The 12,946-nt window shown below is 32.9% G+C and overlaps 1 protein-coding gene across 1 annotated transcript; it reads left to right on the forward strand.

Moving 5' to 3' along the window:
• Positions 1-9,790: 9,790 nt before the first annotated feature.
• LOC118061436 (uncharacterized) lies at positions 9,791-11,931 on the forward strand. The gene has a single exon (XM_035074858.2). It carries the CDS (start codon positions 9,806-9,808, stop codon positions 11,669-11,671), a length of 1,866 nt encoding a protein of 621 aa, XP_034930749.2. The 5' UTR covers positions 9,791-9,805; the 3' UTR covers positions 11,672-11,931.
• Positions 11,932-12,946: the final 1,015 nt, after the last annotated feature.

Raw genomic sequence — 12,946 nt, forward strand, 5'->3', positions numbered from 1 at the left:
GTACTAGGGGTGCTAATACCTTCCCTTTACGCAACCAGTCCCTTGTCTTAGAATATCTGAAAGACCAGTTAGGGTTTCTAGTGACCAAAATACTAGGTGGCGACTCCAAAGAACCAATCAAGCAAAACAACAAACAAATGAAAAATCACCACCGGATGCCGCGTGGATTTTGACGTGCGACAATGTTAACAATTTATAATGAGCTATTAATGATAAATCATCTGATTGGAACCTCCTTTCTATATGGTTTCCAGTTGAATAATAAGAGTTTATATTATACTTGTTTGAAATACCATTAGTAGATCCTCTAACCTTGACATTTGTTTTTATAATTGTTTAATCCTTACATTAATCTTCCATCTCAAAAGTCTCATCAACTTCTTCTTCTTCTTCTTTATTATTATTATAATATTACTACTACTACTACCACTACTACTACTATTAATATTATTGCTATTATTGTTGTTGTTGTATTATTGTTAATTATAATTTATACAATTAACTTCCTTGTGGTTCGATCCCGGTCTTGCTGGACTATTTATTACTACGATACTCTTGCACTTGGGAAAAGACATTAATCTTTTGGTCGTGTTAGTTTGCCTTGCTGTTGTTGTCCGTGGGGGCTCTTGCGATTATCTTCTGTTCAGCTGGCTTAGTTGTGGAGAAGAGAGTGTTGCTCGGGTGCTGCCATGTGTGGGCTGCTGGATCTCCAGTTAGGACGACACTGTTGCGGTAGACGGTGAAGTTCGTGGGTCTGTGGCCGCTGAAGTTGCAGTGGAGATGGGAACAACTGTTGAGCAGGGAGGCTAATATGTTGTTGGCTGAAGAGGAGAGGGATGATGGAGAGGCTGTCTTGGAGAGGGAAATGCTGAGGGGAGACTGGAGTAGCTTGGATGGTCAGCGGCTGAGGAAGAGGAAGTAAAAGGTTAAAAAGCTGGGGGGTGGTTGCCTGCCTAGAGAGGGAGAGCGGCGGCTTGTGTTTTTGTGGGGTTCTTTGGTTTTCTTTTTCAAGGCGAAGGGGGGAAAGGCGACGGCTTGTGTGTCGATCAGTTTAGGTTAGAGTTTTTTCTTTTGTTTCCCACTCATTTTTGCGCCAATGGCCCCTGTCTATGAATTATTTTACACCCCCCTGATGTTTACATTTCCACTGTATTTATAGATAAAATATTTTTTTACGTTTTCAAACTAGCCCCTCAACTTTAGGCAAAGTGGTTTGGTCCCCAAAACACATTGGTCCTTCAACTCTTTTTTTGTATTTTGAATTTATTTTGAAAATAAACAATATCAACGTTGACTTAATAAGAAAAATCAGTGATTTGTAAAATTAACGCGTTAAAAGTTGAAAGCGTTCAAAATACATTTGAAAATTTAAATTCTTCTGAGATGACATTGAAAATATTGCTAAAAACGATGCAAATATATCAAGAATGCATTTTTTTAGGGTTTTTGTTTTTTTTGCTATTTTTTGGTTTTTTTTCCTGAAAATTTATCGAAAACATAGGTTAAAAATTAGGTAGCAACAATCTTATAATATTTTTTTTATAAAAAAACAAAATGAAATTGAGGCCGAGAGTTGTGATTGTTTTGCCTGATTAAACAAATTTCTAGATTGAAAAAAAAACTTGGGTCATAAAAATATCTATCTAAATATATACTTTATATTCCTTTTTAGATAGCATGAATCATATAGAACATTTATGCACTAAAATAATTTATTAACCACATAATTGGTGTATAGTTGTCTAATTTTTTTTTTTTTTTTTTTTTTATGAGTTGGGAAGCAACACACTGAAAATAGCTAATTAACATCTCTTGCCCAATATTTAGTCCAACAACTCTTTGGGAACTTCATGAACAGGAAACTTGAGCACTAGTCTAGAAGAAAGCATGTTAATTTAGCTATATATTTCAGTAAAAAATAGAACACTTCATATCAATGCATGACATTATTGCTTGGAAGTTTCCAGCTGGAAACATTCAGCCTGGCACAAAATAACAATCAAAATTTTGACTGAAACGGGTCGTGGCATGCATGTTAGACTTAATTAGCTGACAGATCAGGCATGCACTTCACATATTTAAAATTTTAATATATTAACCTTTTGATTTCCAAACTAATTCTTGTAATATATATAATATTACACACTTTTTTGTTTTTAAAGTGATTAGAAAGTGGAGCAGATATGAAATAATTAAATAAGCTCCTTTTTTCCAACAGTTTTAATTACTTTGGTGATGATGATCTTTTCGTCTTTAGATAGACAAAATATATAAAATTCTAGAATCCAATTTTGAAAAATCTGTGTGCTCATTTTTTCTCCCTTTGTACCTAATAAGGGTTCTCAATTATTGTACAGTCTTCAAACAAATTGCATTAAATTATATATATTAGCCTCGATTTGAATGTCACAACCAACCAAAGATTTAGAAAAGCAAAGGGACCACTCTCTTCCACATTCTATGAATCAAGGTTTGATTATTTCCAATAAACAAAGTTTCTAATTTTGATCGTATGTGAAACGGGTTCTTTTCTATGAAAAATCATTCATCTTATTAGATAATAATATAACATTATTATTAAAATTTTAAATTGAGATAATTTTTTAATAAAAATATTTATTTAAAATATATACAACTAGGATGATTTATATTCCCTTTTAGGGGATGGAGAAAATTGTCTTCGAACTATTATGATTGCCTACCTCGATTGAGCACTCATCGACAAATTGCTCAAATATTTGAGTCCTTCATTTATTAAGAGTCGGTTCAACCTAACCCTTGGTTGTTATTTATAGAATTAAGTCACAATCAATTTCAAGATAAAAACGAGGGTAGACTTCTATTCATGATTTTCAATAAAAGCCAACGCCTGTTAAGATGTCTTTAAAGTGTTCAGCTAGCTAGTATACCCTATTGCGTGCTTCTTTTTTCACGTTTAGAATTTTTTTTTTTTTAATTTTAAACTGTTTGTTTTTCACATTTTGTTTTAATTAGAGAATGCATGCAGTGAAGTTTGAACTCTTCAAAGCTATTTTAGAAATTGATTTGGAGTTTTCTTGTGAGAACTTAAATAATTGGATATTAATTATTTGAGATTGGATCGAAGTTAATATTAGTACTTGGTTATTGTTTTTGAAAAAAAAAAAAAGAACAAAAAAAATATATTTGAATGATAGAGATAAAACATAAAATAAATTTTTGTATTTTGGAGAGAAACATATGTATATGCATGCTGTCTTTGTCTCTTTATCTTGATACAATAACAAAAAAAAAAAATTCTTGTCAAAAAGAAAATTTATTTGACACTAAATATCAATTAAAAAATATTAATTAAGATTTTTTAAATCTTAAATTTTCTTTGGCACTAAAATTTTTGTTAATTTTTCTCAAAATGCTCTAATGTGATTATTGAATATGATCATTTAGTATTAAAATATAATCTTATTATTCTTAAAAATAGATAAATGAAATTAATTATGGCTACAAAGCATGACACTTTTATAAAAATCTAATGACATTGAATTTTAGCCTTCGAATAAAGAGAGAATATTTTTACTGGAATAATTATTTATATTATATTTATAATTTAACATAAGAAAGGATATAAATAAGAGAGAATGAATATTAATTTAAACTACTATTAAAAATTTCAAAAAATAAATATTAAAAAAAAAGTATCGACAAAAAAAAGCAAAATTAGAAAGAAAACAAAAAAAAATAAAGTTAGGCGCTACTCGACCTTATCCATTTTGAAAGGGCTTGCGCGCATGAGCCCTTATTTTTTTATTTGATAATAGGGTGGATGGCGTCCACCCCATGAATATTTCTTTTTTTAAAAAGTCAGTAGATGATGAATTGTCTGTTTTACCCTAGATTCTGACAATTACAATAATCATCAAATCGTGGTTGAAGGTTTTTGACTTGAAAAGCCATTTTACAATATAGTTTTGATCAAAAACACCTATAAAATACTCTAAACACCTTGATAAACTCATTTGTGATTTTAAACAACCCATTACTCTATTTAAAAACCCAAAATCAACCTGGAACAAAACAAATTCTTGAGCTAGGATCTACCATCTCTGGCAAAGTTAAGGGCAAATAACTCTCCTCATCAAATGAAATCCATTGACACTATAATTGACCTTTTTCATGGTCAGAATTGGTGTCAACTTTGACTTTCTTTTACCACTAGAATTTGATCATTTTATATCTCTTCTTTTAAACAATGGATCAAAAACTAAGAAAAATAAAGTTTTGGAATAAAATTAATTTTTCAAAAAATCAAGGAACAAAAAGTTTATAATCTAAACAGTATGAGGGCCAAAGCAAACCTTTTTCACAATGTTTAAAATTTCCACCTATTTCCTTTGTTTGTTTTTCACTCCAGCCCCCTTTCTTTCAATCTTGCCATTGTTCAACAAATTTGAAGCAATCATGCTTAAATTTGGCTAAAAAAAGAATGGAATTGGTAAAATAAAAGTTTGAGGACCAAAATAAAACTTCCACAGTAAGTCTATGATGAAATGTGAGATTTGAAGCAACCATGCTTTAATTTGGCTCAAAAAAGGATGGAATTGGTAAAAAAAAGTTTGAGGACCAAAATAAAACTTCTACAATAAGTCTATGATGAAATGTGAGAGAGTGAATAGTGTTTTTATCTACAATATTTCTCTGACAAGATTTAAAGTTTTTTTTTATTTTTTATTTTTATAATAATAGTAATAATAATAACATCTCTTGCTCAATATTTAGTCCTACACCTCTTTTGGTACTTCATGTACAAAAGACATAAGCATGCTAATTTAACTATAATTTAGCTATTTATTAGTGTGGTAGCTTGCGTTATGTCACTGGTTAAACCAAACTTTTTCCAACATAAAAAAAAAAATATTTAAGTGATGGTAGCATTTTTTAAAAAGCAAGAGAAATCCATGAGTTGGGTCATTGGCTTGATTAGATCCAATAAGTTTGATTAAATTAATAATATGATAAAAAAACCAACAAGAGTAGATAAATCAAACAAAATAAAATTAGCCTGAGTCAACTTGAGTTAACCCGTCAAATTTGTGACCCGACACATGAGAGCAAAATAATCCTTTAGAAGGAAAAAGAAAATAATAACAAAGCCTAATCTCCAACAAACCTAATATTGAAGGATGTAATTGAAAAAAAAATCAATTGTAAAAAAATAGCCTATGAAAATACTTAAGTTAGCTCAAGTTAATCTTTTAAATATGTGACCCTGGTCCTAAGATCAGAATTAGCATAGAAGGAAACCTTGAAAAAATCATGAAGCCAAATCTTTGACCAACAAAATCCTCATCCATAAAATTAAAAAGGACATTTTCAATAAATAGGGCTCAAAACAAAATAAACAATAATCAAAAGAGTAAGGGTCAAAATTGACATAAAAAAATAAAATCAAATGTTAAGGGATGAAATTGAAAAATAAACTCAATTAAGAAAATGATTAAAAACAAAACAAATAGTAATCAAAACAATATGGACCAAATTTAATAGGTAAAAAAAATCAAATAAGGATGAAATTAAAAAAAAAATCTAATTTTATTATTTAAAATAAAAAATAATATTAAAAAGAATAGGGACCAAATCTAAAAGAAAACAAAATTGAAGGGTTGTTTTGAAAAATTAAAGGATCAGGCGCAAAAATTGAGGAAGAGAGGGGAAAAAAGGCCATTGACACCAAACTAGAGATATATATGTTGGCCAATTGGGAATGGAGGGTCTTCCATGATGATTCCAACATTGTTGTGAAAATCGGCGTATGGCCGTCGAGCAACACTACACATGTCGTTTGGTCCATTGGCTAGCCCACACTCTTTTGTGTGCAATGCACACATTATACTCTTTTCATTTTTAAATGATATTTACATTTATTAAAATGCCAAATTGCTCCTCAACCAACTTAATTATAACAAAAAAATCATAATGAAAATACTAAAAAACCCCTAGACGCCAATTAAAAAAACACTTATTTAAAAGGTAATTTATTTATTTTACTGAGTTTTTATAAATAAAAAGCCTAAACAACCTCAAAATGTCACTTAATTTAATATTTTCTATTTTAAAGGTTAAGTTAATCATGTTACCGTATAAAAAACATGAAAGTAGCCTATTACCCCAATAGGGAAGCCAATTATTTTTTGCTGAGAAAGGCAAAATTATAATTTTGCCTTTTCAATCCATAAATTAATGAGTATAGATTTACAATAAATATTGCTATAGTAATTTCTCAACCCTTTTAGTTTCTTTTAATAATTTATGTAAAAAATAGAACACTTCATATCAATGCACGGCATTATTACTTGGAAGTTTCTAGCTTGAAACACTCAGCATGACACAAAATAACAAGGCGTACAATCAAAATTAATCTATACTGAAATAGATCTTGACATGCATGCATGTTAGACTTAATTAGCTGACAGAGGCTCTTCACATAATTGATATGGTCGTCATGATAGAAAGTGGAATTGATTTTTCTTTCCGTCATTATCTACTATATATTTTTTAAGCTTTTAATCTCCCAACTAATTCTTGTAATAAATATAATATTATATGCACACTTTTTTGTTTTTATTGCGCAAAAGAAAGTGGAGCAGATATGAAATAATTAAATTAGCTCTTTTTTTTCCACGGTTCTGATTACCTTTTCTTTGGTGATAGTTGTTTCCCATTTTTTACCACACACACAAAAAAAGAAAAAGATACAAGAGTACATATATAAAGAAAACTTAGAATATTACCCGGGATTAATGATGGAGGACAAAGATTATTGTAACCTAATTTTTGACCTTTTTGTTTTTTTTAAATATTTTCAACATATAAAATAAAAAAAATATATTCTTGATGTATTTGTATTATTTTCAGTGTTGTCTCAAAAGGATTCGAATTTTAAATTTCTTTTCAACGCATCCAACTTTTCACATGTCATTTTTAAAATTATCGGTTTTTCTCATTGAATCGACATGGATTTGTTTTTAAACAAATCAAAATAAAAAAAAATATGAAAAATAAAAAAAATATTTGGAAAAAGATACCAAAATGAAAAGGATGACAACAAGGACTAAAATGAATTTAGATTTCTTGTTGGACCATGCAATTGAAAAAGAAAAGGAAATTTTCCACCTATAAAAAGGTGTTTATCTCACACAATAGAAGGAGGGGGAGATGTCACTCTCTCCCACTCAAAAAACTCTAACCCATTTTCTTTTTACCTAGCCACCAGCTCGCCACCTGATAATTTATAGGGTGGATGTAAAAATAAAATAAAAAAAAGGAAAAAATATAGTAAAAGTGTATGTGTGTGTTTGAATTTTATTTATTTATTTATGGATTTTTTTATATGATAAAATCGCAAAGAATAAAGAATTTAATATTTTGATTTGCTCACGATAAAGAACTATGAATTTACACGTAAGTCGTATTTCTAATATCTGATGAAAAGATAAAATTTTTAAAACTTCTTTAACACATTAAAGTCACGGAGTAGCTTACCTCAGATAGGGTGCGTTAGGGGTGTTAATACTTTCCCTATCCACAACTAATCCTTTACCCATGAATCTCTGACAAGACCAGTACACCCGGGTTTCCTAGTAGCCCTCAATTAAATACTAGGTGGTGACTCCTAACGAACCAATCAAGCAAATATAACAAAAAAACACCAACCGATGCCGCGTAGTTGATGTGCGATATATATATATATATATATATGTGTGTGTGATTTAGCATTTTTTATATGTACAAAAAAATTCAAAAAATATCTTTGCATGGATTTTTGGAGTTAATAACCAATTTATTGAATCCATGAGAACTTGACTAATATTTCAAAAACCTCTAAAAAATTTAATGCAGGATAATTAATGGTTAACATTCTAGTATAAATGTTGAATCTACAAGTAAGTTGACATTTAAATATCAGAAGTTGATTTGAAAATGCCCAAAATTATTTCGGGTATTCATCAAATTTAATTGGAGTGTTTTTTACCATAACATACAAGTTGTGAAAAACTCTTTTGCCTTCTAGGATAAGCGAACCCTGTCAAGGCACCTATATTGATTCTTCCCACAAGAATTTATTTGGGCACATGAGCCTATAATGAATTTGAAAGACCATATTTATTCATGAGAATAAATCTTTATTTTAAGTTATAGACAAACCATCTATTATAAATCATCAATACCTTTATTCCATATCTAGACTACACAATGTTGCTTACCTCTAGTAATATGTTTTAAATGGTGTTAATACATTTCTTAGTCATAACCAGTAACTTATTCTAGAATTTCATATAATACTAGTAAATTCGAGTTTTCTAGTAACCCTAAACCAGACAACTAAATAATGAAATCTTGATTCTAACACCACAATATTGTGTGCACACTTGTGAGAATGATAATGATTTTGTCTTTGCATAGCCAAAATATATAAAAGAGAAAATCACTCTAATTTTCTAGAAATAATTTACTCCCAATTATATTTTGTTTTCTAAAATTCTAAAAATTACATTTTATTTATTAAATATAAAAATCATGATGATTTTCCTCTTCCATACTTTATTTCAATGCAATTCTTCTCAATCATTGTACAGTCGTCAAACAAATTGCAATAAATTATATTAGGGGACTACTACTGTTATTATTATTGAAATTTCCATCTTGTTAAATTTCCTTCTCTAAAATAATTTTCCATCTTATTAAATAATAATATAAAATTATTGTTAAAGTTTCATTCAATAACTTAAGTTTTTGGATGGAATAATTTAAACAATTAATTGAAGATTTAATGTAAAATTATTACTGTTGTTGTGTAATGCTAAACAATGATTTAACATTTCATCCAGAAATCAAAATAGACAATTTTTTTGTGTCTTGAGATGAACCTTCTAATTTTCCATAACATGCACCGAATATACAACCTTCCAAAAATAATAATATTTTGTTGCAGTGATAAATAATATCATATCTTGTCGAAATGAATCTTCTCACTTTTCCATGATATATGCAGATTGCACTGAGATACAATACTCTCGATCTTATCTGATATATATATATATATATATATATATATATATATATATATATATATATATATATCCAATCAAACAAGAAAATAATAACTTATTTCCACTCCTACACCATTACTCTTGCTATGGTTTCTCTTATCTCCTTGCACCTGAATTAAACCTCAATTTTCGCCTCACTAGGTGGGAATAATTATGGAATTAATGTCAAGACTTACAATGACAAATTAACAGGAAATCAATTGATTGTTTTTTCATAAGATCATGGACTGACACAAACCTCATGAACTCCATAACAGTTAGTTGGCATTTTTTAAGATAGAAGTCTTTGACTTGATTTTTGCAAGGATTTAGCAGGTCCAAATGAGAAATGGCACCAAATTTTATTGTAAGATAGAAGTCTTTGACTTCATTTTTCCTGGTAATCACCTTTGCTATCTTTTGTAATGGGCTAAAACAATACCAATTTGGCTACGAACGCGTTTCACAGTTCAAACGAAGAATTTTATGGCACCTCACCAACTCTCAAGCTGACAATTTCAAGGTTTACTACATGCGTGGGAAGCCACCAAGAAGTAGTCAAAAGACAAGAATATAGAAGTTGTACCTCAGTCAGATTTGAAACTTAATTTTATGCTTTAATCCAGGCTGTATACATCATTAAAAAAACACATCTTTTTCAGCAATGATTGAATAGATCACTATATAAAGGGCTGGCATCCATGCTAAACATGCAAACACAAAAAGCAAGAGTTCTAAAGATGGAAAGCAGGGGGAAGACGGGGCATTTGTCCCCAATGATACATGCCATAGCAATATGCCTTGTAGCCACCAGTGTGATGGCATATGAGCCCTATTATTATAAATCTCCACCACCTCCATCTGAATCACCACCTCCACCATATCATTACTCATCACCTCCTCCAAAGAAGTCTCCACCACCTCCATACCACTACTCATCTCCTCCTCCACCAAAGAAGTCTCCCCCTCCACCTTATCACTACACATCCCCACCTCCTCCAAAGAAGTCTCCCCCACCTCCATACCACTACTCATCACCACCTCCTCCTAAGAAGTCTCCCCCTCCACCATACCACTACACATCACCTCCTCCTCCAAAGAAGTCTCCCCCTCCACCATACCACTACTCATCCCCTCCTCCACCTAAGAAGTCTCCCCCTCCACCATACCACTACACATCCCCACCACCTCCAAAGAAGTCTCCCCCACCTCCATACCACTACACATCCCCACCCCCTCCAAAGAAGTCTCCCCCTCCACCATACCACTATACATCCCCACCACCCCCAAAGAAGTCTCCGCCACCTCCATACCACTACTCATCACCACCCCCTCCAAAGAAGTCTCCCCCTCCACCATACCACTACACATCCCCACCTCCCCCAAAGAAGTCTCCCCCACCTCCATACCACTACTCATCACCTCCTCCGCCAAAGAAGTCTCCCCCTCCACCATACCACTACTCATCCCCTCCTCCTCCAAAGAAATCTCCACCACCTCCATACCACTACACATCCCCACCTCCTCCAAAGAAGTCTCCCCCTCCACCATACCACTACACATCACCACCTCCTCCAAAGAAGTCTCCCCCACCTCCATACCACTACACATCCCCACCTCCTCCAAAGAAGTCTCCCCCTCCACCATACCACTACACATCCCCTCCTCCACCAAAGAAGTCTCCCCCACCTCCGTACCACTACTCATCCCCACCTCCTCCTAAGAAGTCTCCACCACCTCCATACCACTACACATCCCCACCTCCTCCTAAGAAGTCTCCACCACCTCCACCACCTCCATACCACTACACATCACCACCTCCTCCAAAGAAGTCTCCCCCACCTCCATACCACTACACATCCCCACCTCCCCCAAAGAAGTCTCCACCACCTCCATATCATTACTCATCCCCTCCTCCTCCAAAGAAGTCTCCCCCTCCACAATACCAATACTCATCACCTCCTCCTCCAAAAAAATCTCCACCACCTCCATACCACTACACATCCCCACCTCCTCCAAAGAAGTCTCCCCCTCCACCATACCACTACACATCCCCTCCTCCACCAAAGAAGTCTCCCCCACCTCCATACCACTACTCATCCCCTCCTCCACCTAAGAAGTCTCCCCCTCCACCATACCACTACTCATCCCCACCTCCTCCTAAGAAGTCTCCACCACCTCCATACCACTACACATCACCACCTCCACCAAAGAAGTCTCCCCCACCTCCATACCACTACACATCCCCACCTCCCCCAAAGAAGTCTCCACCACCTCCATATCATTACTCATCCCCTCCTCCTCCAAAGAAGTCTCCCCCTCCACCATACCACTACACATCCCCACCTCCTCCAAAGAAATCCCCCCCTCCACCATACCACTACTCATCTCCTCCTCCACCAAAGAAGTCTCCCCCACCTCCATACCACTACACATCTCCACCCCCTCCATCTCCATCACCACCACCTCTATACTACTATAAGTCACCACCACCACCATCGCCATCACCTCCACCACCCTACTATTATAAGTCTCCACCACCCCCAACTCACTCTCGACCTCCTCCATACATTTATGCATCACCCCCACCACCAAAGCACTACTAAGATGTTGTAGGGTCAATTTGAAGTGTAACAACATGCAATAAGTTGCTATTTATTTCCATTTTTTTTGTTGTTTACGGAAAAAAATTCCTAATTTGTTTAAATTATCAGTCTTGTGTAATAAGGATCGAGCGAGATTGTATATCCATGGTGAATTTTTTTGTACGGAGAAGTGATCATTGTAACATTTCTTTGTACCATTTTGCAATGTAATAGTTGTAATTGCATTTGAAAGGATAAATATAGCATTACATTTCTCTTTCTGTTGAAATTATATAATTTTGCTTCTTCCAAGTTTGAAAATCAATGTCTTGTTATTAAATGTCTATTGGCCCTAAGCGATTTCATGTTTGCTGTGTCTTTTTCCAGTACAAACTGCGAAGAAACCTTTTGTCTTAGCTAGGCTAGTCAAAACCCTAGGCTAAGACATGGTTATCTTGATATTGTAAAGAAATATAGGATAGGTCACGTACTTTGACAAATAAGTAAAGATATAATATAGGCCGAATGGTGGATTGAAACGTTCGAGAGAGTTCAATTTATGCTCTAATCACTTTCAATACAAACCGAATGTTAACAAGTAAACTTTATTTTATGTATAATTAAACAAGTCAATTATGTCCAACAAAATTGGGTATAAGAATTTCTACCCCTTGTTTATTTATTTATAATAATCAAGGAATTTATTGATAGATGCTAGTGTTAAAAAGCCAATGGCAAATTACCATGAAAAAAGAAAATTACAATTCTTCATTTACAAAGGAAAACAAAGAAAGAAGAAACAAGTATGAAATATTTACAAAAACCATGTTTGTAATCTTAACTAATAAAACTTTACTTATTCGACTAATTTATAATACATTCTGAATCTCTGAATAAGTTCAATCTCGTGTATATAAAGTTTCTATTAATTTTCTGCAACTATAAAACTAGACGGGGAAGAATTAGCTCAAACATTGTATCCCAATTCTTGGAAAACCAATTTGTTACTAGCCAACTAGATTCGCACTGAAATCTTCCTTTTGGCATAGACCATTGCAAGTCCAACATACCACAAAACGGTTCCATAATTTCCACTATTTATTGGTTCAGATTGCTTACTTAATTAAAAATAACTTTTTAAAGCACGTAATGCAGGTTATAGTTCATGGCTATGAAATAAAAGAATTTTACAAGCTCAAAAGGTGTTTGAGAATTTCAAGAACCTAGGATCAACATCAATTATTTATCAATCTTTTTTTCTCTCGTTGTTTTTTTATATAACCTTGTTAATCTCAA

The sequence above is a fragment of the Populus alba genome, chromosome 1 (genome assembly GCF_005239225.2).
Source record: "Populus alba chromosome 1, ASM523922v2, whole genome shotgun sequence".
NCBI classification, from domain to species: Eukaryota; Viridiplantae; Streptophyta; class Magnoliopsida; order Malpighiales; family Salicaceae; genus Populus; species Populus alba.

Bases quoted from the DNA above. Each gene is read 5' to 3' on its own strand.
- LOC118061436 (XM_035074858.2), top strand. From the start codon at position 9,806: ATGGAAAGCAGGGGGAAGACGGGGCATTTGTCCCCAATGATACATGCC.